Source organism: Conger conger, chromosome 13 (assembly GCF_963514075.1).
Source record: "Conger conger chromosome 13, fConCon1.1, whole genome shotgun sequence".
NCBI lineage: Eukaryota > Metazoa > Chordata > Actinopteri > Anguilliformes > Congridae > Conger > Conger conger.
In genome coordinates this window covers 27,982,520-28,009,637 of record NC_083772.1, presented here as the reverse complement: position 1 = coordinate 28,009,637, position 27,118 = coordinate 27,982,520, and the positions used below count along the sequence as shown (strand labels likewise).

At 41.1% G+C, this 27,118-nt stretch overlaps 2 protein-coding genes across 2 annotated transcripts; both read left to right on the top strand.

The window, feature by feature from the left end:
* The first annotated feature begins 233 nt into the window (after positions 1 to 233).
* LOC133107496 (extracellular calcium-sensing receptor-like) lies at positions 234 to 4,605 on the top strand. The gene is made up of 5 exons (XM_061216483.1): positions 234 to 457; positions 565 to 847; positions 2,296 to 2,520; positions 2,801 to 2,924; positions 3,704 to 4,605. The coding sequence occupies exons 1-5, from the start codon at positions 234 to 236 to the stop codon at positions 4,603 to 4,605; spliced, it is 1,758 nt and encodes a 585-aa protein (XP_061072467.1).
* Positions 4,606 to 9,600: 4,995 nt separating this feature from the next.
* Positions 9,601 to 26,524, top strand: LOC133107495 (extracellular calcium-sensing receptor-like). The gene is made up of 10 exons (XM_061216482.1): positions 9,601 to 9,790; positions 14,055 to 14,146; positions 17,255 to 17,314; positions 18,447 to 18,463; positions 19,979 to 20,131; positions 20,224 to 20,512; positions 20,931 to 21,758; positions 22,857 to 23,078; positions 25,344 to 25,467; positions 25,620 to 26,524. Exons 1-10 carry the CDS (start codon positions 9,601 to 9,603, stop codon positions 26,522 to 26,524), a joined length of 2,880 nt encoding a protein of 959 aa, XP_061072466.1.
* Positions 26,525 to 27,118: the final 594 nt, after the last annotated feature.

Here is a 27,118-nt window from a genome sequence, read left to right as displayed (position 1 = left end):
TTAAGACTTAACAAACTGATTAACTGATTATAAAGTCAAGATTTATTATGATCTTGCTTAGGGAATTTCACATAAGCACTTTTCTATTGGGAATACAGAGGGGTGTTTTCATGTAGTCTCCCGATGATGATGAAATCCAATGAGATACAGAACATAATGAGATGTGAGATGCTGGTGAATAAAACACCCTTCCTTGTTCAACAGTCCAGTGTGTGGGTTAAGCCTGGCTGAAGATGACGACTCCATTGGTGGTGATGTGGTCCCTATTTTACCACCTCTCTGCTGTCACTCCTGCCAGCCTGATCCCTGCTCCAGTATGTTCTTTGCAGGGCAACTTTGAGCCAGATTTCCAGGCTGATGGAGACTTAATCATTGGAGGACTTTTCCCCATGCACTACAGGGTTGAGCCACCAGACCAGAACTTCACTTACAAACCAGCTGCTCCACAATGTTGGGGGTGAGGTCAAGGTTATTCTGATAATAGGTACTGTTCTCATTTCTCTTTTATAGGAAAATGGTTTTCCAAAAGAATCATGTCACATTCTGCTGTTGGTCTGTGAACAGATTTGACCCCAGATCTTTCCGCTGGGCCCAGACCATGAGGCTGGCTGTTGAGGAGATCAACCAGAGTCAGAACATGTTGCCTAACTTCACTCTGGGATACAAAATCTTTGACTCCTGTGCAACACATGTAGCAGGACAAAGGGCAGCTCTGGCAATTCTGAATGGACCAGATTTAGCTCAGAGTGTTGTGTGTTCTGGCACTGCTCCTGTGTTGGCAGTTGTTGGAGATTCTGGGACTTCTCAGTCCATTGTTGTCTCCAGAACTTTGCAGCCCTTCAGAAGTGTATATTTGTGTGTATATTGTATAAGATAAAATGTTGATATCTGATATTGGATTGTTCAGTTAAATGCATTGCATCTACTATAAAGATGTGTTGCCTTTTTAGATTTTAGAGTTTAGTTTTTTAACTTAGCTGTTAAGAGTTTAAAATATGTGGAGCAGGAGGAAGATAATTCTCTAAAGGGAACATTATCTTCCAGAAATATGTTCTGATTTTCAAAACTCAACACTCACACTGGCAGAGCATCACCTGGGAAGATGCCCAGCATGGGCCGCAGATTTCAGACAGTCATTGCATGCAAAGGATAAGCAACCAAGTATTAAACATGATAACTATGATACATAATGTTAATTTGTCCAAATTCTTTTAGTACTCTAAAATTGTGGGACTATATACAAAAAGGATATGGAGCAAAATACCCTCATATTAAAGCTGACTGCCAGCACCTTAACCACATCATTGTTATGTCATTTTAAAAGTGCTGGAGTACACAGACAAAGCAAAATGTCACTATCAAAATACCTTTGGGCCTTATTGTGTATGTGTGTGTATATATACCATACATATGTACAAGACACACCGATAGAGACTTTCAATGGCTAGAATAACTACAGAATAACTAGAGATGCTGTTTTTTTGTGGTGTAAAGTATATTAACCATTGACCCAGGGTCAGACATAACGTTACTTAGTTATTTTGGGAAATCAGATCCTAGACCAGCAGTCCTACTCAGGTAAAATCGAGATGCATCAGACCAGGCTACTTGAGCCTGTGCCCACTCCAGCCTCAGCTTTCTGTTCTTGGCTGAAAGAACTGGAACCCGACGTGGTCTTCTGCAGTTGTAGCACATCCGGTTTGACATGTTGTGCATTCTGAGATGCTTTTTTGCTCACCACAATTGTACAGAGTGGTTATCAGATTTAACGTAGCCTTTCTTTCAGCTTAAACCAGTCTAGCCATTCTCTGTTGAACTCTCTCATCAACAAGGTGTTTCTGTCTGTAGAACTGCCGCTCACTGGATGTTTTTTGTTTTTCGCACCATTCTGAAGAAATTCTAGAGACTTTTGTGTGTGAAAATTTCAGGAGATCAGCAGTTATAGAAATACTCTAATCAGCCTGTTTGGCACCAACAATCATGCCACGGTCGAAATAGCTGAGATAACATTTGTTCTGCATTCTGATGGTTGATGAGAAGATTTACTGAATCTTTTGACAGCCTGATTTTATGTATTGCACTGCTGCCACATGATTGGCTGATTAGATAATCACATTAATTAGTAGTGCTCAGTGAGTGTATATTCAATACAAAATCTAATTCAATTGAAACATGGTTTCACTTAAATAGAGTAGATAAGTCTGTAATCTTTTTGAGGAATTTCTTACTTCTCTTCACTAAATGGGTATAATTGCTTTTATTGTTTTATGTAAAAGGTTCTGTTTTATGTAAAAGGTTCAGCAGTATCTTCAAGACGTTGTCTTCACTCTTTCTGGAGAAGAAGTTGATTTTGATGCACATGGTGATTCAATTCCTTCATATGATCTGATCAACTGGCAAAGAGGAGCAACTGGAAATATTGAGTTTGTTAATGTGGGTCTGTATGATGGTGCAAAGGACATTGGGAATGAGCTGTTTATCAAGGAGGAGGCGATCATGTGGACTGGCCATCAGACTAAGGCAAGCTGTAAACAGTATGCATAGTTTATCAGGACAACCATCAATAAATGTATTCTATGATATACAACAATACTTCACATTTATAATGCATGCAACTATTTTGTAAGACTGTGTTGCAGGTGGTTGCAAGTGATCTATTGCTTGTCAGGTTATATTCAAGTTCACTGTGTGTGTTTTTAAATACATACACATATTTAAATAAACAAAATAGTTTGAGGTCAGTGCATATGGGCAAGGTACCATGATGTCTATGCTTTTAAGTGTGTTGGTGTTGTTGCAGGTGTTGGTGTCTGTCTGCAGTGAAAGCTGTGCTCCAGGAAGCAGGATGGCTGTGCGTCGTGGGGCGCCTGTGTGCTGCTTTGATTGTGTTCCATGTGACGACGACAAGGTTAGCAATGAGAATGGTGAGGACTCACTCTTGATAGTAACGGCTCTACCTTGGTCTCGGCACAGTGCGGTGCTAACCCAAACAGAATGTCATTGATAGACGCAGTTGTCATTTCATGGTCTATGATCTACGCCAAAGGCCAAACGCAATTGGCTTTAAAGGGAAGGGAAAATGTGAAAATGTTAATCTGATTGCTTTATTGCATGTTACACCTCTTAATTAATGAAGCAGCTACTGCTTAAAAGAGCCCTGCACCAGTCTTTGCGCTGGAACTGGAACAAAATTGTGCCTGACCATGCCCTAAATGGACGTGTGTGCTGCATGTTATACTATGCACTTAAACTATGTAGACAGCGACCTAAGTGTTATATTCACTGAAGGATTGCATTTCTTTTGTGGCAGTAAGTTCAGTGCAAATATCCATGTACAGTACAGTATGTACAGTATGGGGATTTATATTGTATTGTGTGAAGCAAGGTTTTTTTTCTGGCTATTGTCAGCTTTTACCTGTCTCATGTAGATTATTTTATTACTTCGAACATATTCATTTTGTCTGTGATTGAATTCTCCACTTGATTACTTTCTCCACGTGAGGAGTTCCATGCAAGATAGATAGCTTAGTAATACCTCCTGCATGAGCATTTCCAGTGTTCATGAATTGAATTTCAGATTTCGCTTAAATTTAGTGTAGCATTTTATTAGTCATTTAAGACTTTATTGAACCGATTACGATAGTGGAATGTGTGGTGCTTAAGTCACATAACAATCATTGTGTCTATTACTATTCCCCTTCAGATTCAGTAGATTGCACATCCTGCCCTGATGATTACTGGTCCAATGCAGCCAGAACTGAATGCACACCCAAAGCGATTGAGTACCTCTCCTACGATGCAATGGGACTAACCCTGACTGTGATTGCTGTAGTAGGAGCCTGCCTGACTGTCGCTGTTCTGGGAGTTTTCCTCTACCACAGGAACACTCCGATTGTCAAAGTCAACAACTCAGAGCTGAGCTTCTTCATCCTGCTCTCTCTGACTCTGTGCTTCCTGTGTGCACTGGTTTTCATCGGAGAGCCTACATCATGGTCCTGCATGCTGCGCCACACTGCCTTCAGCATCGCTTTCTCACTCTGCATCTCCTGTATCCTGGGGAAGACTCTGGTGGTGCTGGCTGCCTTTACAGCCACCAGGCCTGGAAACAACATCATGAAATGGCTGGGGCCCAAACAGCAGAGATTTATCATATCTGTTTGTACCTTTATACAAATGATAATATGTGCAGTGTGGCTGGTCACTGCTCCTCCTTTCCCAAATAAAAACACTCAGTATGACCGGTCCAGAATAATCCTGGAGTGTAGTGTTGGTTCTGAACAGGCTTTCTGGTGTGTTTTGGGATACATTGGGTTCCTGGCTGCTCTGTGTTTTATTCTGGCTTTTCTGGCCAGGACGCTTCCAGGTAATTTTAATGAGGCCAAATACATCACCTTCAGCATGCTGATCTTCTGTGCAGTGTGGCTCGCCTTTATACCAGCTTATGTCAGCTCACCTGGAAAGTTCACTGTAGCTGTGGAGATATTTGCAATTCTAGCATCAAGTTTTGGGTTACTGCTGTGCTTATTTGCTCAAAAATGTTACATCGTTGTACTGAAACCACAGAAAAATAACAAACAACATCTGATGGGAAAAGTTACCAAATAAGCAATATATTTTGTGTAATAAATGGAGCTATATTTGAAATTTATTTAGTGATATATGAGATTCAGGTTGTGATGAGTGCATTTTCCCCAGGGGACATTTCATTCTTGCAGTTATGTTCCTCTCGCTGTGCTGGTTCAGTGTGCACTCCAAAGGGCCTGTGATGAAGTCAATGCCTGTGCAACCAGTATTATTCAACTAATTAAGCTCCCCCTGAAAAAGGCTGATTCCCCCCTTTTTCAGCTTTATTGGACAGTATATAGTATAGAGAGACAGGAAGAATGGGAGTGAGAGAGAGGGGAAGACATGCGGCAAATGTCGGACGGTCGGATTCGAACCGTCATTGTGTCATTTTATTGATTAAAATGACACAAATGTTGGAGCATGGCACAGTAGCTAAATTGTCTTATTTAACGTTACATAGCTAGCTAGCTAACGCAATTATGTAGTAATGTTAACGTTACTTTACCACCAAGCAAATATAGACTAGCTAGCTAAGCATAGAAGCATAGAGGTAGCTAGCTATCCAAACAAGACACAACAATAGACATTTTATGGTTGGAATAGCTACTGACTAAGCAGAGATGCTGTTTTCTGTGGTGTAAAATATGTTACCCATTGATCCAGGGTCAGACATAATATTCCTTGGTTATTTAGCAAAATCAGATCCTAGAGCAGCAGGGCAACATAAGCCATAGATAAGATAGATAAGATAGATAAGATAGATAGATAAGCGATAGATAAGATAGATAAGATAGATAAGATAAGATAGATCGATAAGATAGATAACACATTAGTCGGGGTAACAAATCTATATTTATTTAGGTTGACTGGCTAAATTATAGCTTTGTACAGTTGTATCGCTAGCTACTAGTAACTAACAAGACAGTTAGCTATTAATAGCTAATGTTAACTGAGTTAACTGCCATCTTGAAAGCATCAGAAATAGCCTGTCATGACAACAAGCGAGTCCCATTAGCTGGAAAGTGCATACTCCTTAACTCCACTACCACCCTCCTGCCCCGGAAACCAATCTTTGTGGACTTGAAGTGTATGAACAAAACTCTGCCCTTCTCCACTCCCCAAGCACAGTGTACAACAATGTATCTTTCAGCGGAAGCCTTTTCACATTTCTGGGTGATTTCATCATGCTCACACCCACATAGGCTACTTTGAAAACCCAACCCACAAAATCTGGCACTGTCCAGATCCAGAAGGGGAAATGGCAGGGAACTTGAAATTAGGCCATGCAAAAATATGAAATAAAATTTTGGGGTGGTCATTATCATGCATATCATCCTACCCAGAATGTGAAATGACAGTTTGTTTTTGTGGTTTTAGGTATTTGGTTGTAGCCACTGGCGTAGTGGACACCCCCACAGCTCCCTCTGTGCAATTATATATATTTTTCTTCCTTTATTGCCTACATAAAAACAGTGCGACTGTTAACAAGCAGTTCAGTTATTTAAGTAGTCTACGTAATTCATGCATGGATGAATTTATTCAACCAACAATTTCCAAATGTAATATTTATTCCCAATACATTTGTTACAGATGTTTACCAATGCGAACACTTACGATAACTGACATATGAAGTGCCATATGGCATAGGCTACGTTTCACGAATGTACAGAAATGTTTCTGAATTAGCGTATGTGAGATGCCGACAATAGCCAGGAACATAAAACGGTTACAGTTACGGTATTGTGATCGGAAATGCTGTAGTATGCATGCCAGGCCAGTGGGTGGCGGTGTAGCTTTGCAACTCAACACCACAGAATAACACCACGCGCCTGCGTATGCGTAATGTAATGTAATGTAACTTGTGTTTTGACTGATTCGCGCATTCGTATTAGGGTCCGTGTTGTCACAGTTTCATGTCATCACCCACCTCCTCCCCTCACTCCCACTGTTATCACAAGAATTGCGTCTTACCAATTTACACGGAAATGGTAAGGACGGTGTTATCAAATAATTCCACTCTGGAACCTGTTATCAAAAGTTTACGTTTTCAGCCCTCCAAAATGCCGGTGTCCTGTAAACAAAAGGCCCAAACGCAACAAAAGCATGCCGTTTTCAGCAGGCACCGTTGTCGTGTAAAGCCACTCTACACTGTAAAAAGTTTAATGTAAAATGTATAGCAACTGGCTGGCAGCAATTAGCTTGTAATTTGCTGTGATTCACTCTACAGTAAAGCTACTGTGAATGAGATCACAGTACTACTGCAGATACTGTAATTACTAACAGCAGTAGTGATAGTGATGCTGTATTTAATACAGTAATTTCATGCACTGTAAAAAAAAATCACAGTACCCACAAGGATTACTGTAACAACTGACTACAGTAGTGATATTGATGCTGTAATTAATACAGTAATTTTATGCATACTGTACAACAAATCCCAGTACCCACAGGGTTTGCTGTAACAACTAACTACAGTAACAACAAACTACTGCAATTTATACAGTAATATTGACTATTGTATTTTCATTTACAGCAATTCTTCATTACTCTAAAATATCTAAAATATAACATTTAAAATACAGAGAAAGAGATTAAAGGTTTAAAAGGTCGTTTATTTTAACTGTGAACCCATAGTCAACAATCACACTTATCAAAACACTACATGGGTCAATTTCTTATAAACACCTTACCAAGGCTAGACAAATGATGAGTGAGCTGAAAACTGCCATTTCAAAAACTCTTCACTCAAAAAACAAAACAAAACAAAAAACAAAGATGCTACTTTGATTGAACAACAAAAAACACATCTTTGATTTAAAATCAAACTTGAGTGTTCTGTGCACCTGAAACAAACAAAGAAACAGAGAAACACAGCAGTCAATTCAGAATCAATTAGTACAATAACAGATAGGTAACAGATAATATTTTCCTCATTCATGTAAATACATCACTACGCATCAATATGCTCTAGTTCTATAAGCAAGATCATTTCCAGCCAAAGGTAATCACAGCCTGCAAGACTTACAAAAATGTACTACAAAGTGAAGAGACAATGCAAAAGTGTCCCATTATAAGAACACCTGACACAAACTAACTATATACAAATATACACTATTTACAGTTGGGGGTTAATACGTTGCAAAATATAGGTTTAGAACGTTTCATATAGATTTTTGGAAACTGTTTCCAATTTTTGTTGATGGGTTTAGTGACCCCAGGGCAAAGGTCAAAGTCAATGCATTTTCAATGGGTGATTTTCATAATCAACAAGGAAACAAGGTTTCTGGCGCATATGGAGTTGCGCGGTCTTAGGAGACCCAAAGATAGACGAGGAAGACGAAGAAGCCCTCGCAGAGGAATGGAGAGGCATATGCGGAGTTAGTGCAATGCCTATGTGACAGGGCCGAATTTACGTTATTTGAATTCCCGGTTACCCAGTAAGCTTCCCGTAACCAACCATAATAAATAGTCTGATGAATGGACGAAGACGTGAGGTTCAGTAGATACAAAAATATAATTATTTATTAATTTTCTCTTCCAGATAAAATATATAGGCCATAAGCAGTAACAATGTGGGCCTACCAATTGTACCTCATACAGTATGTAGCCTATTACGATATAGGAACAGGACGATAGGAACAGAACAGCAATAGCCACAACCGCCACACAGTTCCTGCGAAGGGTGCATAATCAGTACAACAATATTACACGGTACTTTAAGTAATTAACTGGATGGACGAACTACCTACCGTGCGACAGCTAGAGAGATGCCAGGAACCCAGTACGAGGACCACTGCGTACGAATAATATAAACAACAAATGTAATTTTAAGTCGAGTTACCTTGCCAATTAACCTGTGTACGGTAGAAAGGAGGAAAAGGTAAACAGCCTACCTGAATGCAAGATTTCGAGCACACAAGCAACCAGTTGACGAACACGAAAGTAACGAGGCAACCCAGCAATAAGATCCCAGAAATGCAGCACGCCACGGCAGCTAGAATATAAACGGGAGATTCTAAATTTCCCGACTCAGAGAACCAAAAGCATTACAAGACGGATAAATGTGCATACCTGTAACCCGATGGCAACCCGTACGGAAGAGGCCGCGACAAAGTCGTCCCGGAAAAAGGCGGATGTCTCCCGTGCAACCCTGCGCCCTATTTATGGAATAGGCGGGGCAGGGAAGAGCGATTCAACCCACTGGTGCAGGTGAGAACTCTTCCCGTTACACCTAGATAACAAAAGTTTGTTGGTAATGAGGGACGCAAAACGAGATGGGAGAAAAGCACTTGAAATTCTTTGCGAACACTATGCTGGGAAGGACAAACCTTGCGTGGTGAGTTTGTACTGTGAACTGTCCTCACTCGACAAAGCTAGTAATGAAACGATTACAGACTACATTATTCAGGCAGAGACTATTTTCACGTCATTGAGAAGAGCTGACGAACAAATTAGCGATGGGTTGCAGATAGCCTTGGTAGTTAAGCCATTCGTTGTGCATGTTACCCACACCAATGACATTGTAACGTTCGGTGAATTTAAAAGTTAATTGCGAAGTTATGAGAGCACTGAGAGATATAGGACGAGTGACGTGAAAGTAGAGGAAGACAATGTGATGAAGACTAGCAGGGCAATGAGAGCACGTGGGCGAGGAAGAGGAAGGAAAATGGACCTTGCTGACGTTGAATGCTACGCAAGCGGTAAGAAAGGACACATGGCCAGAACGTGTCCTGACGGATTCCAGCAGAGACGGGAGGAACGCAGACGGGACATCACAGCGAGGAAGAGGGCGCGGTCAGGGACGAGGCCGCGACCAAGTCAAGAAAGCAGATGGTGCGGAGGCAGAGCCTGCGTTCTGTTTTTTCAAGTTGAGTGACTGTCTGACACAAGATGGAAATAGGAAAGGTCTCTTGGTCGACTGTGGCGCCACAACACATATGGTCAATGATGCCACAAAGTTCAAGACAGTCAACAAAAGTTTCAGACCAGAGGACCACGTAATCGAGCTTGCTGACGTAACCAAAGTGACCGGGAATGGCGAAAATGAGGGGAGACGCCGAAGTCTACTTGCTGGACAGTGAGGGACGACAAGTGAGGACGAGACTCAAACAACCATTGTACATCCCATCGTTTCCACAGAATATCTTTTCGGTCAAAGCTGCGACAGCCAACGGAGCGGAGGTCCGCTTCAAAGACGGTGATGACTGGCTGATTCACAAGGATGGTAACAAATTTAAAATGAATGTGTATGGTAGGCTGTATTACCTTAACACAGTAGATGTTGAAAATGTTGAAGTGAATGGTTGTCATGATATTCAAACGTGGCATAGAATACTTGGTCACTGCAATTTTGATGATGTGTCAAAATTAGAGAAGGTGGTTAAAGGAATGTCAAAAAAAAAAGGGAAACATGACAAGTCTAATCAAAACTGTGAAATATGCACACAGGGAAAGTTTATGCAGAATAGAAACAGACAGGCAGACGCTAAAGCTACGACAGTGCTAGAACTAGTTCATACAGACCTATGTGGTCCAATAGAACCAGCTGATAAAGATGGTTACCGGTATGCAATAGCATTTACTGATGATTATAGTGGCATGGTTTTTCCCTATTTTATCAAAGCAAAGAATTATACCACAAAAGCTACTGAGAAATTCATAGCAGACGTAGCTCCACATGGAAAGGTAAAATGTATAAGATCTGATAACGGTACATAATTTACAGGGCAGGAGTTCCAGTCTTTACTTAGAAGTAATGGGATAAGGCACGAGTCCAGTGCACTCTACTCACCTCATCAAAACGGAACTGCTGAAAGAGGGTGGAGAACCCTATTTGAAATGTCAAGATGTATGCTATTGGAGAGTAACCTCCCAAAGCAATTATGGACATACGCTGTACAGACAGCGGCTCAGATCCGCAACAGGTGTTACAGTAAGCGATTAGAGCAGACACCTTACCGTGTTCACAGGCAAAACACCTAAGCTATCTAACATGAAGATATTTGGATCTGAATGCTACGTATATAAGCAGGACAAAAAGAAGCTGGATTCTAGGTGTGAAAAAGGAATATTTGTAGGCTATGATAAATATAGTCCAGCATATAATGTGTATTATCCTGAGACAGGAAAAGTCCTAAAACATAGGCTGGTGAAATTCATCAAAGGTAGCGCAGATAGCCAGACTCAGACAGATTATGACATGGAGGATGACATTGAGTGTTATGGTGATACACCATCAAATCACCAGGATCAGGGACAGCCCAAGGTGTGTAAAGAGTCCCGTGTTGAGACTACCGAGGCAAGTCCGAACCAGACAGATGGTATTGAGAGAACAGGGAGAAAGTATGCAGAGGTATCCCACCAGACAAAGAAAGGCTCCAGAATATTTAAAGGATTACCAATGTAAGGCAGAGTGTAATAATGAGAGTGAAAATGTAGGTTATTTTTACAGAGTGGTTTATGGTGTACCTAAAACATTTAGAGAGGCTATGGACTCTAAGAAGTCAAAAATGTGGGCTGACACGATGAAAGAGGAGATGAACTCTTTGACAGAGAACGAGACTTTTTACTTTGACCACACTGCCAAGGGGCAAACAAGCAATGGGAGGTCGCTGGGTATAAGCAGTGAAAGAGAGCCCATATGGATCAGAGACTTGTAAAGCCAGATATTGAGACGGGTGCGTGGGGTTTGGACCCAAAATGCACGACTCAGAAACAATAGTTATATAAAGACCCCTCAGGGCTTTATTCGGGACGAATCCCAGGAGCGTAGTCAAAACAAGCAAAGTCCATACACGTAGATCCAGCCAAACAAATAGTAAACAAAAAAAAAAGCACGGTACCGAGGGAAGAGGCAAACTCGTAGTCGGTAGACGTGCAGGGAGGTCCGGTAGCAGGAGAACTGTCAGCGGGGCAGATGAACAGGCGGACGGCAGGCAGAGGCGTAGTCGTGGGCGAAGCGGGAGTCGAAACCATGAAACAATCAGCGAAGCAAAAGTACAAAAACGGTAGGCGAGGACGTGGTCAAAAAACAAATGATGGTCACAAAACAGAAATCAATAATCAATGGTCCGTAACAGGCTTGGATCGTAACATGTACTCAAAACAGTAAATAATGCTCAAGCGTTGCGTGGTAAACAGAGGCAGACAATTTCGCAAAGAACAGTTGCGCGACTGGGCTATAAATGCGGGTGTAGACAATTAGTTAGAGCGTAGCAAGGAAATGGAAAACAGGTGCGATGGATGACAAGTTTAACAAGGTGATTAGTAATCGTTAGTAATAAACCTATCCTGCCCTAGCATTAGTAAATTAGTAAATGACATGCTCGAGAAACGTAAGGTAACATGAACACATGATTAGTTTGTTAGTTTCTACCCAATCCTGATCTAGCATTAGTAGTTTTAGTAAATAGACAAATGGAAACAATTAGGAAGTGAATGACAGAAAGAGAGAGAGAGAAAAGGCGGAACGCAAGGTTTGCGGAAAGACATGTAAAAGTGTATGCATAAACAACGACCAGTTAACGTAACAATAAACATAAATCAAAACATAACACAAAACGAAACTAAGACAATAACCACTCAACATAACAAGGTAATATAATCGTACGAAACATAACTAGACATGACAAGAAAATAAATCGTAACTAAACATAACTAAACAACATGACGAACCTAGACTAACATAATACATGATAAGACACTACGTGACTAAGACAACATGGATAAACATAAAACATGGCAAGACAGACCTGAAACGTGACAGATATGTGGCAAAGGGGTATGGTCAAGTGGAAGGGATTGACTACAAAGAGACTTTTTCACCGACAGCTAACATGACTTCTGTCAGAGCATTGATGCAGGTGGCTGTACAGGAGGATCTTACCCTACACCATGTGACGGGTGGGAGGGGGATAAGCCAGAGATACACCTGATTTCATTTCACATGATCAGGTTTAATGAGTCACCTGATGCTTTCTCCTCATTTGACCAGAAGTAATGCAGGTAAAACAGTATGCCGGGCAGCCGCTCTTTGTTTGAAAGTAGTTGGTGCGACAAACGCAGTGGAAAGAGCACTGTTTGCATAGGGATTCTGCCGGCGGTGATCTAATACGAAGCGGGTAAGGGAAGCGCCTTTGTCTAAACCGCGTCTTTGTTGAAATTCTTTATGCATAGATCCGTCAATACATGCCGTAAGCTTATCAATTGCGTGATGTGTTTAAAACATTACAGTGTGTCAGTCGTTTGGTGCCTGGTTGTCATCTTTGGCTGTAGTACGTGCATGGTGTCCCAATACTCTCAGGTACTAAAAAAAGAAAAAGGATTTTTGGTCCGGCCGTTTATTGCAGTTTACTCATTAATGATGTACGTTTTTAAAATTGTAGCTCCCTCGTTCACGTCACGACCCAACAGAACGAAGGATGGCTAGCGGTATGAATGTTGATTGAGGATTTTATGAAGGTAAATGTTATGGATATTAAACAGTGTAATTTATGAATTCAAATAAGAAATGTATGCGCTGCTGGGTATTGAATATGCACTCATTGTCTTTGTAGTTTTCTATGCTGAAAATATGTTCCAGTCTACATTGCAATTGTACATTGGCTAATGTGGTCTTGTTATTTTCAGGAGCAAATTGTAGCCACTGTTTTTCCCTAAAAAAAATGTCAAACTAGTGAGTCAAGCTAGGTTGTAGGAAGTTACTCTGTGTGCCTTACTAGTGTGTAAAACCACCTCCAAGTTTGTTTGTTTGTTTATTATCTTTTTGTTTGTTTGGCGAGGCCTGTTCTTTTCTTTGCCAGCCGGGGCCGGAGGCATGCAGAGGGGTGGTAATATACATGCCAGTCCAGCTAGTGTGCTGTGGTCATAGGCAGTGTTGTCTTTGGTGGGGCCTTTTACTAAGTGTGTGATGCAGTAACTTTACTGGCTGTGCTGGATTTGTAGTGGGCTAATCGTAATAATTTATTGGAGGATTTGTAGTGGATTCTTCCCTAAGTGTGGTGCATAATTGAACTGATTGTGGCACTCTATGGTGTAGTATGTACCTAAGCCGACTATAGCACTTCTATGGTATAGTATATAGCTGGCTGTTACCTCTGGGTGATTCTGATCTCGGCTGGCCTCCCCTTTTGTTTTCCTCGCTCTTATGGGAATGATTATGTATTTTGGTTTTCCTCAAATTGTAGTAGGCCTAATAGCCTGGCTGTAGCTTAGGCAATGACTCATTGTAGTGGGTGATGTCAGGTATGCTATTGGAATAGTATGTGTAATATTTATAGATACTATTTATACAACTCTTTTTCCACCTTGAACAAAGTCTTTATTGATATATTCTACGTCAACCAAAATACACCAGAAATTAAAGTGCATTATTTTTGTACACCGTCTCCTCGTGCATTCATTCATTTGAATACCTGATAGTGGGGAATACCGGGTTACTCCCGGACCTAGTTACTCAGACCCTTAGTGACCCTTTTAGTGTGGTCTAGGTTACAACCAAATGGATGTGAAGACGGCCTACCTCCATGCTCCGATGGACTGTGAGGTATATGTGGAACAACCGGAAGGTTTTGAGGTCAAGGTAAAAACAGGAGAACACTTCGTGTGTAAACTCAATAAGTCATTGTACGGTTGAAAACAGTCCGGACGTAACTGGAACATGTTACTGCATTATCACCTTACAGAAAATGGTTTTATACAGAATGATTCTGATCATTGTGTCTGCAGCAGAGAATCTGAGAGCGAGAAGGTGATTCTGTTAGTATGGGTAGATGACTTAATCATAGCAGCAAGTAGCGGATGTAAAGGAAATGTTGAAGAGAAGGTTTAAGATGAAAGATTTGGGTCCACTTAAACACTTCCTGGGTATTGATTTTAGACAGAGTGAGGGAGAGATCAGAATGACCCAAAAGAGACACATAGAGAAAATGTTAACGAGCTTTGGAATGTCTGAATGCAAACCGAGGTCCACTGAGGTATTTAAAGGGTACTATAGATCAAGAACTAAACTACCAGAAATGTGAGGAAAGCCTACAGCTTAAGGGATACAGTGATGCTGATTGGGCATCTGATCAGTGTGATAGAAGAAGCACAAATGGATATTGTTTCAGCTTAACTGACAATGGTCCAGTTATATCATGGAACAGTAGGAAACAGACAACAGTGGCATTATCAACCTGCGAAGCTGAGTATTCTGCTGTTCTGACAGTGGTAGGCAAGTCATTCCACCACTGAGGAACCAGAACGGAAAACAGGCGTGAACGTGCAGCTCGACCACCAGGTGCACGTACAGAGGGAACTGTAAGGCGACCAGAGCTGGCAGACCGGAGTGGTCTAGCTGGGGAGTAGGGAGTGATCAGGGATTGTATGCAAGGTGGGGCAGTCCCCTTAGCAGCCCGAAATGCCAACACTAGGGCCTTGAAACGGATGCGTGCGGCAATAGGAAGCCAGTGGAGGCCAATGAGAAGCGGGGTGACATGAGCCGACCTGGGCTGACTGGTGATCAGGCGGGCTGAATAGATTAGCGGGGTGATAGAATACTGCCATTATGCCAAATGTTTTATTTTTGGAGTTCTGTATTTTTGTTTCGTTTTTGTATACCACTGTATAGAGCTATAAACATGTCTTTGAGTGGGAGTGTTGAACAAATTTGACAATATGAGAGCAAAGTTATGTTGAATAGCCTACACATCATTATTAGAGCATGCCTACCTGCACTGTTTAAAAGGGATGGTATTATGAGCATGCGCAAAGGGGAAAAATAAATGGCCAGCGAGACCAAAGAAAAAGATGGCGGTCTGTTGTTTTTTCTGCGTGAATAACGAGGTGAGCTAACTAACCACTTTGGCGACTGATACACGATAGACTTCTGCTGAAAAACGTCTAGCGCAACAACTGCCTTTTAGTTGTATCTGACTAATGCTCCTGTTTAGTTGTAGGAATGTAAAGTGCTTTCCGGTGTTCACAAGATGGTCTAGAAACAACTTTAGATCTAAAGATACGACCCCCTTGAACAGATCATGGCCTAGACACGGAGGAAGTCCTGGCTGGCAGATGTGAAAATTCTCTAATGCATTGAAAACACAATCAAATTTCACTCCATCTACAGACTTTTCTGGTACCAATGCTAGCTTCCTCACACTGTTTGTGTAGCACTCTGGGGTTCTTGCAGGGCCAAGCCTGGTGGGCTCACTCATGAAGACATTTCTCGTAATAAGGCAGTACCTACAGAAGTGCTTGCTCTTACTAAAGTTCTCGTTCAAGCCTCCAAAGGAATGTGAACCCAGATTGTCACCTACAATGGCAATTAATGCTCCCTTCACAGTCTCACCTTCACTCACAGTTTCATATGTTTCAATGTCTTTCATATCTTTCACAAGAGAGGAGAATACACTCTCTTGTCCAAAATACTTGAAATCAGCCTGCCTGCAAAGCATCTCTAATTGAATTGGGTCGATAGATCACCTGTTATGAGGCAGTATATCCCCCAACGTCAGGTACACACCAAGGAGCTTGTGCTTCTTCTTACCAGATGAGAGGGGATTTGCTACCTGATATCAGTGGATATTGTACAGGCAGGTAGAATCATTTTTGCTTGCATTCTCCAATAAAAGAGGGCCAAATTGGTTCGAAAAACTTGCTTGTCACCTACAGAATAAAAAAGCTGAGAACATTCTGCAGCTTCAGCCAAGTTCTCATTTCCAAAATCAACCGATTCATTGTGCTCACTTGCTTCACCCACCAATTCAGTTACACCAGAGACGCAGTCACCCTCATGCTTTCTGCTCACAGGCGAAGTAAATGAAGATGTGACTCTGAATCACAACCACTGAAAGGACAAGCTACCATTTCCCCATAACTGATATGCAATTTCAAATGCTACTGAAATCTGCACATACAACAGGGCATCTTTCCACACGACAAGTAAAATCAACATGTGTGTGCCTAACTGGAGTGCAGTATCTGCACTTAAATGCCATGTCATGCAAACTCCACAATACCTGATTTTGCGGTGTTCCGGTAGCTTTTACCCTCCGTACCTCTCCTCCTTCTCGCTAATGTAGCCTACCTGGCAAGGGAAAATTTTGACAATTAGCATAAAGACTACACAAGCATTCACAATTTTGAATAATGTATATGACAAATTACTTAAACTAAACTAAATTCCTTCGGGCAACTTGTAAATTTGGAGACTGAATGTGCTGTAGGCTAGCTAGATCTACGTCTGGGATCAAGCAACTTGCTAACTAGCATGTGGCTAGCGAGACGTAGCTGCCACTCTAGCAGACCACTACAAAATAAAAAAAAACAACTCAAAATAAATTGCTATACTTCCTAATTAAACGATTCAAAACCAAGAAATAGGTGCCAACATGAGCCAGCCAAATGAACAAACAGCAGTACTTTCTCTATCCAAGAGAGTGAACTGAACTAGCTCTACTGGCACAGCGCACTGGAGCAGGCTGAAATGAAGTGTCCGACGACGACGGGACGAATGTTAGCGAATACCGACTCCCGCTCGAACTTGCTGTAGACTGATTCACAGGATGAAGAAATTTACTGTAGAGTAGATCCCACTTGTCAAAGATCCTTGGCGAGTGGAAATGACAAAATCTGGCTCCACACACATACACTGAGTGGAGGCAGCCAACCAGGAATTACAAGTGTGTTAATTCTGAATTCCACCCAGGGTGATCGCATAGACGGGGTGATCGGGGTAATCGATATTGGCCAGCTGCAGCCAGTTGCTGTACTTTATTAGGCTACAGCAAGTTACATTACACAGCGTTTGTACGCACTGGAAACTTGCTACAGACATTTATTTGCTCCAACAACCAGACTGTTGGACTGATCAATGGTTAATTCTTGCCAGATTTCTAAAAATATAGTAATAAAATAGCCTAGGTTTTTATTTATGTACAGAAAACCCCTATCTTTTGTCTCAATTGTCCGCCATGTTGGACTTTTCATGAAGTTGACAAGAGAGGAGGAGTCAGACTGCTTTTTACTGCGTTATGATTCGCAGCAAAATTTTATTACTGTAGTTTGGCGAATTTGCCAACGAGGAACATTAGTACAAGCACTGAACTTGCAACAGGCATTTTTTTGCTTCAACAGCCGAACATTCAGACAGATCAATGCTTACTTCTTGCCAGATTTCACAAAATATAGTAATAAATAAAATAAAATAGCCTAACTTTTTATTTATGTGCAGAAAACCCCAACCGACTGTCCGCCATGTTGGATTTTTCACAAAGTTGACAAGAGGGGAGGAGTCAGATTGATATTTACTGCGTTATGATTCGCAGCTAAATTTTATTACTGTAGTTTGGCGAATTTTGACCATAACCCAAAGCGAAACTACAGCAACATACTCTATTCACAATTACAATAAATATTTCTTCCATATACAGTAGTGATGCTGTGAAAACCACATAATCTTGTTACAGTGTAAGTATAAATTTAAAAGCAACTGGTTTACACTAGCTGATTAGCCCAGCAGTTACATCTGAGAAACGCTTGGCCTATTGCCTACTCGCAATGATTTGTGTGAAATAAATAAACAGTGAATGAAAGAGGCTATTTCCCAAAGGAGACGTCTCAATATTTTTTAAGGCAGAGTCACGGCGAAGATGTGAACTTGGTCGAGTCTCTACTCGAGAAATGAAACCACGTCATTATATTATTTTATTCAAACATAATATGCTAGGCTATATGAATTTATCACCACTTCGTTGAAAACTTTGTCCGAAAACGACACAATGCAAGTCACAGCTCAAGTTAATAAATACAAATATAGCCTAGATGGCACATAGGCTAAATGTATTAATGGACGTTTTAGTCCATCTGAATGCTCACTTGGTAATATGTTGCTTCCTCAGAAAGGATGTCCCGCAAGGTCAGTGGTTCTAATCCCGGTGTAGCCACAATAAGATCCGCACAGCCATTGGGCCCTTGAGCAAGGCCCTTAACCCTGCATTGCTCCAGGGGAGGATTGTCTCCTGCTTAGTCTAATCAACTGTACGTCGCTCTGGATTACAGCAACTGCCAAATGCCAAAAATGTAAATGTAATTTGACGTAACATCAGTGTACCGCCAGATTTGGTGCAGATGGAAACTGGCACTGTCAAACAAAGCTCTTGTTCTCAAAAACTACTCATTGTAAAAATGTCAACTTGGTGTGGAAATGCTTAAAATATTTTCAGCTTGTCACACAAATGATAAAAAAAACATTAGATTTTGCTGTCAAAAGTTAGGTAAAATATCTTATTCCCGCAATGTTATTTTTACCCCCAAGAAGGGGCGTGTACTTCAAAATACCCGGATTCGCCAGTCTGATCTATTCATATTCCTGGATGTCAGGAGGCAGGAGAGCCGCTAAGGTCTTTGCTGAGTGACTTCACTTCCGCTCCGCCATTTTGGCTCCATATAGCTCTGGCAATGTATAATCTGTATGTTCTGTGAGGCGCATGACTTGCAGTTGCACCATGCCTTACATTATAGAGTCACTGGCTAACAGACAAGCTAACTTTTCACCATTCATTTTCAACGGGGGCTTGTTCTGAAAATATCAATTTTAATAACAGCCGTAGCACATGAAAACCCACTTTTAGGAAAATGCACTTGTCCGTTTAAAAGTAGGACATGTTCAAATTGGCTAAGAAACGCTTTAAAAAGTTTGTAGTAGAGCGCATGAAAAGAAAATAATTTTCACTTATCTTTTTCATAAAAACTACCAAACTGATTTTTATGAGATTTTCAGGATTCGTTGGAATAGTGCGTTTGCCTTACCAAAAGATTTTTAGTGTATATTGGTCCCAGAATGACGAGGCTGGCGATGACTAGGCCTCTGTTAATATTATTGCAACGCATGATCAGCTAAAATTCACCTGCTAAGTGTCACCTCTGACTAATCTCACCAAATGTTGCTAAGTAGGTTGGGTTTGTTCAGATTAACATGCCACTGGGTTTCAAAGCATAAGGTAACATAGTTACTGACATAGGCTTATTTGGAAAAATTCTATAGATTCTATAGTGTTGTTATACATTGAATAATGCAAACTATCTATACATATGAATCAATCATAAACATAACAATGTCTTTACTTATGATTCAACAATCATTTGGTGGAGTAACCTGATTTAAAAAACTATGGGGTGCTTTCTTAATGTCTCTTAATGCAAGCTCTTTTATGTGGGCTCTGTGCCACAGCCTTGTTTCTATGGGAAGTGCAGAATGATGATGTCATGTAATGCCCTGATGAACCTGAGGAGATACAGAATATAATGAGATGGGAGAATAAAAAGCTGCTCCTCCTTCAGCACCTGAGTGTTTGAGACTAGCCTGGCCGAAGATGACTCCTCTGGTGATGTGGTTCCTATTTTACCCCTTCTCTATTTTCACTCCTGTCAGAACTGCTCCAGCTTGTTCCCTGCTGGGCAACTTTGAGCCAGATTTCCAAGCTAATGGAGACTTCATCATTGGAGGACTTTTCCCCATGCATTACAGGGTTGAGCCCCCTGACCAGAACTTCACTTACAAACCAGCTGCTCCACAATGTTATGGGTGAGTTCACATTTTTTCGGACAGTAGTATACGTATACCTGTTCTCTTTTCCAACAGAGTCATGTCACATTCTGCTGTTGGCCGATGCACAGATTTGATCCCAGATCTTTCCGCTGGGCCCAGACCATGAGGCTGGCTGTTGAGGAGATCAACCAGACTCCAGACCTGTTGCCTAACATCACGCTGGGATACAAGATATATGACTCATGTGCAACCCACGTTGCAGCACAACGGACAGTTCTGGCAGTTCTGAATGGACCAAGCGAATTTCATTCTGCACTTTGTTTTGGTGCATCTCCTCTTCTGGCTGTGGTTGGAGATTCTGGGTCATCTCAGTCCATCGTTGTCTCCAGGACTTTGCAGCCTTTCAGAATCCCAATGGTGTGTATCCTCTATGCAAATAAAGATTACACCATTTGATCAAATGGATTGCTGAATCAGATATTCAGATTAATTATTTAACTGACATGGTCCTACCACCAATATTTTAAGTGTTGTACTTTTTCCTGTAAGACATATTTTGTCGGCCTGTAGCGTAGTGGTTAAGGTAAATGACTGGGACACGCAAGGTCGGTGGTTCTAATCCCGGTATAGAGACACAATAAGATCCGCACAGCCGTTGGGCCCTTGAGCAAGGCCCTTAACCCAGCATTGCTCCAGGGGAGGATTGTCTCCTGCTTAGTCTAATCAACTGTATGTCGCTCTGGATAAGAGCGTCTGCCAAATGCCAATAATGTAAATGTAATGTAAATATTTGTATTTGGTGAATGTGGTGAATGCGCTTTACTTAATTTTTCAGATCAGTTACTTTTCAACCTGTTCCTGCTTCAGTAACCGAAGAGAATTTCCAACATTTTTTAGAGTTGTTCCTAATGATGACTATCAGGTGAAAGCCATTGCTCATCTTCTGCAAAACTTTGGCTGGATGTGGGTTGGATTGGTCACTGAAGATGATGACTATGCAAGATTTGCTGTACAGGGACTTTTGAGGGAATTTAAAAACACTGGCGTGTGCTTGGCCTACCATGAAATAATACCCAAAGTGTACAATCAAAAAAGAGTTCTTGAAATCCTTGATGTAATGAATCACTCCACTGCAAGAGTGGTTATCAGCTTTGCAGGTGAAGGGGAGCTCTATCCCTTCTTTAAAGAGTACATGGATCAAAACATTACAGGGATCCAGTGGATTGCCAGTGAAGCCTGGGTAACAGCCTCACTATTTACAGGCAGTGAGTTTTATCCATTTCTAGGAGGTACTATTGGGTTTGCCATTCGGCAGGGAAAGGTTGCCGGACTGAGAGACTACTTGATGAGTGTTGACACTGTGAGGTACCCCAGTAACCCCCTGGTGCATGAGCTGTGGGGTGCTTTGTATGGTTGCTCTTTCTACCCCTCCAGCAACAGAAGCCAGGCCTTCTCCCAGCTGCCCCCCTGTTCAGGGCTGGAGCCCCTGAAGGAGCAGCACTCTGCCTACCTGAACACCTCCAGCCCTCGTGTTTCCTACAATGTGTACAAAGCTGTGTACGCCATAGCTCACTCCCTGCACAACCTCATCAGCTGTAAGCCTGGGAGAGGGCCCTTCCAGGACTCCTCATGTGCTGATGTGACAAACATTCAACCGTGGCAGGTAATAGTTCACATTAAATATCATGAGAATTATGCTTCATACATTCGGTCATATATATTTATTTGTATATGACCACCCTCTCTAGAAATAATGGTGCTGTAGCTCTTTAATGTTTTTAATGTTCTACTTACCGATACTACTTTAAATAAAAAGCCTTACAGACTTTTGTCATGAATTTCATTATACACGTATATTTTAATAAAGGACATTCATATTTACAATTCAATTTTTCAACTACACCCAGCGATTGCAGTGTTGCTTTTTCTGTAATAATTATCAGTGAACGTGCCAGCTGCGCTGCATTTCACTGTACTCAATTTTGTGATTGAGATTGTTCCCAGACTTGCCAGACCTATTTAATTATAGACAAATTTATTTTATGCCATTGACTGCAAAACGTGGCAAGTATTATTATTGGAAAAATAAAACCTGGACCAGTGATAATTGTTTATGCTTGCCTTCCAGCTGGCCTCCACACTGGTTGGGCATGCAAATTTAATGCTGTCTTAATTTAAATATTACTGTAAATCTTTAAGGTGGCTTTAGCTGTCTTTGGTAGGCTCATTGTGTTGCGCTATGTCCCCCCTGATATGTGCCTGGATGTGTGCAGACAAGTCTGGGATGTCGGGCATGCCTGATAATTGTTTCCCACATGATGCATGTCTTCAAAATGCATTAATGAATGAACGTGATAGCTTACCATATTTGTCTGTCTTTGTGCACCCAATTAGTTGAGTTTCTTTGCACCATCTTGACATCACTAAAGAACCAGCTACAATATTTGCAAGAGCTGTTACTCATCTTTATTCTGTGTACTCATTTGTATTGTTAATATGTTTACCAGTGAAACAGTTTGTATGTTTTAATCTTCGATTGTAAATCCATAGTCTGTTTGTATGTGAGGGTAAATGCAATCCTGTGTTTAGACAACATCCAGCCTTGATATATATAGAACTGTATGCCAGCTGGCTATAGAGGTGAGATTTCATGTACACTGAGGTTATAGTGATCTTCTTACATGACAGTGAGAATTACACTATTACGTTGATCCAGTAGATGTATTTTTAATGTCTTTTTAACTGTCTTATAATGTAAAAGCTTCAGCAGTATCTTCAAGAAGTTTCCTTCAGCATTTCTGGAGAAGAAGTTGACTTTGATGTTAAAGGGGATTCGATTCCATCATATGATCTGATAAATTGGCAAAGAGGTGCAGCTGGGAAGATTGAGTTCAAAACTGTTGGGCTGTATGATGGTGCAAAGGATGCTGGAAAGGAGCTCTTCATCCAGGACGCAATCGTATGGACAGGCCAACAGACAGAGGCAAGCCACAAACAGTGTGTACAGTATAGCACAACTATGAAAAACATATTTTACACTAAGTCTATCTCTCTCTCTAGGTTTGGTGTGTTGTGTGTTCAGAGATCCTCTTCTGCATACCACTGCATGGTTATTTGTGCTACAAGTCTAGCCCTTCTCCTCTGACCTCTGTCATTAACGTGTTTCTCAATGCACTACTTCTACTCACTGGATGTTTTTTGTTTTTATCAAGAGACTGCATGAAAAGTCCAGGAGATCAGCCGTTTCTGAGATACTCAAACCACCCTGTCTGGCACCAACTATCATTCCACTGTCAAAATCACACACAGTAGTCTTTTGAGTTTCCAGAGAATAGTACAATAAGCAAATAGTGAGCGGCAGGTCTGTGAATGAAGACACCGTGTTAATTACAGAGGTCAGAGAATGGGCAGACTCATTCAAGCTAACAAATAGCCACACATGCTCAAACCTCAAACAGCTGTTTACAGAAAGTGAATACAAAATGGATAACATTTTGAAGCGGATAGGCTACAGCAGCAGAAATCCCGACAGGGTTCTACTTCTGTCAGCAAAAAACTGAAAGATGAGGCTACAGAGGCTATATACATTGCTGCTCATCACGTGCATCCCTTTATGGCCATTCTATCCTTTTTCAAATGCATACTTCCAGCAGGGTAAATGTCACAAACCACACATCTCAAACAGTGCCACTTACTGGGCAAACAGGGCTTTGGATTATTGAATAATGACTAGAGTAACATTAGTTATATTAGTTTGTATTAGCGGAGTTGAACTTTATAATGCTCAATGGAAACGTATTTATCACCAACATGGCAAAACCCAGAAGAGCTGTTCTTAAATTTGAATTATTCCTGTACCACGCTATCATCTCTCACAGCTGAGAATGAGAATTTAAAAAAAGGTTTGTGTTTAATAAGGTTATGGAAAATGCTGGTCGCAAAGTATTGTGGTTCATATACACCTTTCGAGAGACCATGGTCGTTCACTAGATTTTACGGTGCATTGTGGGATATTTCTAGTTCCCTCAAAATGTGAGTAAAATTAGGACACTAGAACAAGATGGCTGACGAATAACCTAGCTTACTAGTTAGTGAATAGTGAGCCATTTTGGCTTCCCTGGTTCAATACTTTGTGAAACCAGCCATGAGTGTTTTGCAATAATTTGTCATAAAATTAGAGAACACATTTGGACCATTTCTGACCATTCAACCATGCAGAAACTTGTAGGATCATTGACATCCTTGTATTTGCACTTTTGAACTTTCAAAGATCAAATATGAATCGATATTCAGCAACAGCATTGTTTATTTCTCACCTCAAGTATTTTCAGGAACTTATTTCAGTGGATTGTTTCGGAGAAAAAACAAAGTTTATCAAAGGTCCGCCATATTATTATGTTTTTGTCATGGTTTTACCTGCCTGCTGTTATGATTTTCTGGGCATTACCTTTTGTCATATTTCTGCCAATTTGGGAATCAGTTTCACTTTGTGGCGCTCAGGTAAGCAGTACCCTCCTGCTGATGACTGATTCCAGTTGTCTTCCGCATGCAGTCTGATTGCCGATTCGGGTCAGCTGTGTGTCTTTCTATTTGAGCTTTGCGTTTCTTTGACTCTGGGCTTGTGTGTTATTCCTCCATTTTCCATTGCATGTTTATGTCTCATTTTCATTTGTATGCCATGTGAGGCATGCAACTGATGATACTCGTTTACCTGTTGTGGCAAAGAGTATGGGAGCTGAACATGCAGCAACCCTTTGTTATCTTTGGCTAGTGAGGACTGTCTGTCACACTTTCACCTTAACATTTTATTTTGTGCATAAATGTCACACCTATGACAGTTGGTAAATATGCGAGTGTTGGAGTTATTGCTCCTGCCAGTTCTGTTCGGGTATTTATCATTTTCTCCTTAGTCTCCTCTCAGTGGAGCGGAGAAGCACACTGTGTTCTCTGAACACACAACGCATCATACGTCTAAGTGAATGTAGCAGTAGAGGTCAAAAAAATAAGTCATAATACCTAATAAAGTACTCACTGAGCAGTAACTTCCATGAGCCTTGTATATCAGCAAATTGACATGGCATTTCTCTTTCTTTCAATTGGTAAATCATGCTCTGTACATTCTGTTAGAATATGGTATGATACAGTTGGCTATTTCATCTAGTTGACTGGTACAGGTACAGGAGTGGTCAGACATTCACAGAAATGAATGTGTTTTTGGTGACACCTGGCTGTCTTCTCTCTCATGCAGGTGTTGGTGTCTGTGTGCAGTGAGAGCTGTGCTCCAGGAAGCAGGAAGGCTGTCCGTCGTGGGGAGCCTCTGTGCTGCTTTGACTGTGTACCATGTGACGATGGCAAGATCAGTAATAAGACAGGTGACAGGAATTGCACTATTCACACTAATTATTTGTAGTTTTCATCTCTACTGCTTTTTTGTAGTATTACTCTTCTCATTCTTAAAATTGTATATATTGGATATCAATATTTTTTGTTGAAATTATATCAGTTAATACCTCTTTCTCTATAGATTCGATAGAATGCACATCTTGTCCTGAAGATTACTGGTCCAATGCAGCCAGAACTGAATGCATACCCAAAGCGATTGAGTACCTCTCCCATGATGCAATGGGACTGACCCTGACTGTGATTGCTGTACTAGGAGCCTGCCTGACTGTTGCTGTTCTGGGAGTTTTCCTCTACCACAGGAACACTCCAGTTGTCAAAGTCAACAACTCAGAGCTGAGCTTCTTCATCCTATTCTCTCTGACTCTGTGCTTCCTGTGTGCGCTGGTGTTCATCGGAAAGCCTACATCATGGTCCTGCATGCTGCGCCATACTGCCTTCAGCATCACTTTCTCACTCTGCATCTCCTGTATCCTGGGGAAGACTCTGGTGGTGCTGGCTGCCTTTACAGCCACCAGGCCTGGAAACAACATCATGAAATGGCTGGGGCCCAAACAGCAGAGATTTATCATATCTGTCTGTACCTTCATACAAGTGATAATCTGTGCAGTGTGGCTGATCACTGCTCCTCCTTTCCCAAATAAAAACACTCAGTACCACCGGTCCAGAATAATCCTGGAGTGTAGTGTTGGTTCTGAACAGGCCTTCTGGTGTGTTTTGGGATACATTGGGTTCCTCGCTGCTCTGTGTTTTATTTTGGCTTTTCTGGCCAGGAAGCTTCCAGGAAATTTTAATGAGGCCAAATACATCACCTTCAGCATGCTGATCTTCTGTGCAGTGTGGCTCGCCTTTATACCAGCGTATGTCAGCTCACCTGGAAAGTTCACTGTAGCTGTGGAGATATTTGCAATTCTAGCATCAAGTTTTGGGTTACTGCTGTGTCTGTTTGCTCCAAAATGTTACATAATTTTACTGAAACCACAGAAGAATACCAAGCAACATCTGATGGGAAGGTTAACCAACAAATAAAGCAATGACATTCCACATTTTGTGAAGTTACAATATGTGGACATTGTTTTGTTGTGACAATGTATAAAGTATTTTGCCCTAATTGTCAGCATAAACACAACAAAAAAGCATGTAGATACCTTTGCATTAACTAGTAACTGCTGCTCAGGTTTGCTGAACTCTGCTAGTTTATATGAGGGGCCGTCAAGGCCATAATTCAAACGTTGCTTGCATATACACGTGAGCGACTTGCATATACATACATACTCATGCACATACAAAAACTCTCACACATACAAATGAAATGTGTTTCATATGTGCATGTGTGAGTGTTTCACTTATGCATGTGTGAGTTTTTCATATGTACTATATGAGTGTGTGTTTCACTTGTATACAGTCCCCTCCCAAAATATTGGAACACCAAGGTCAATTCCCTTGTTATACACTAAAGGCAATTGATTTTGATATCAAAAGATGTACATGAGATGACAGATCCTAATTTCAGCTTTTGTTTACTGGTATTTGTATCTAGATTTGTTAAACAACTTAGAACTTATCACCTTTTGTATCAGACCAACCATTTTTTAGGTGAGCAAAAGTATTGTAACATGTGAC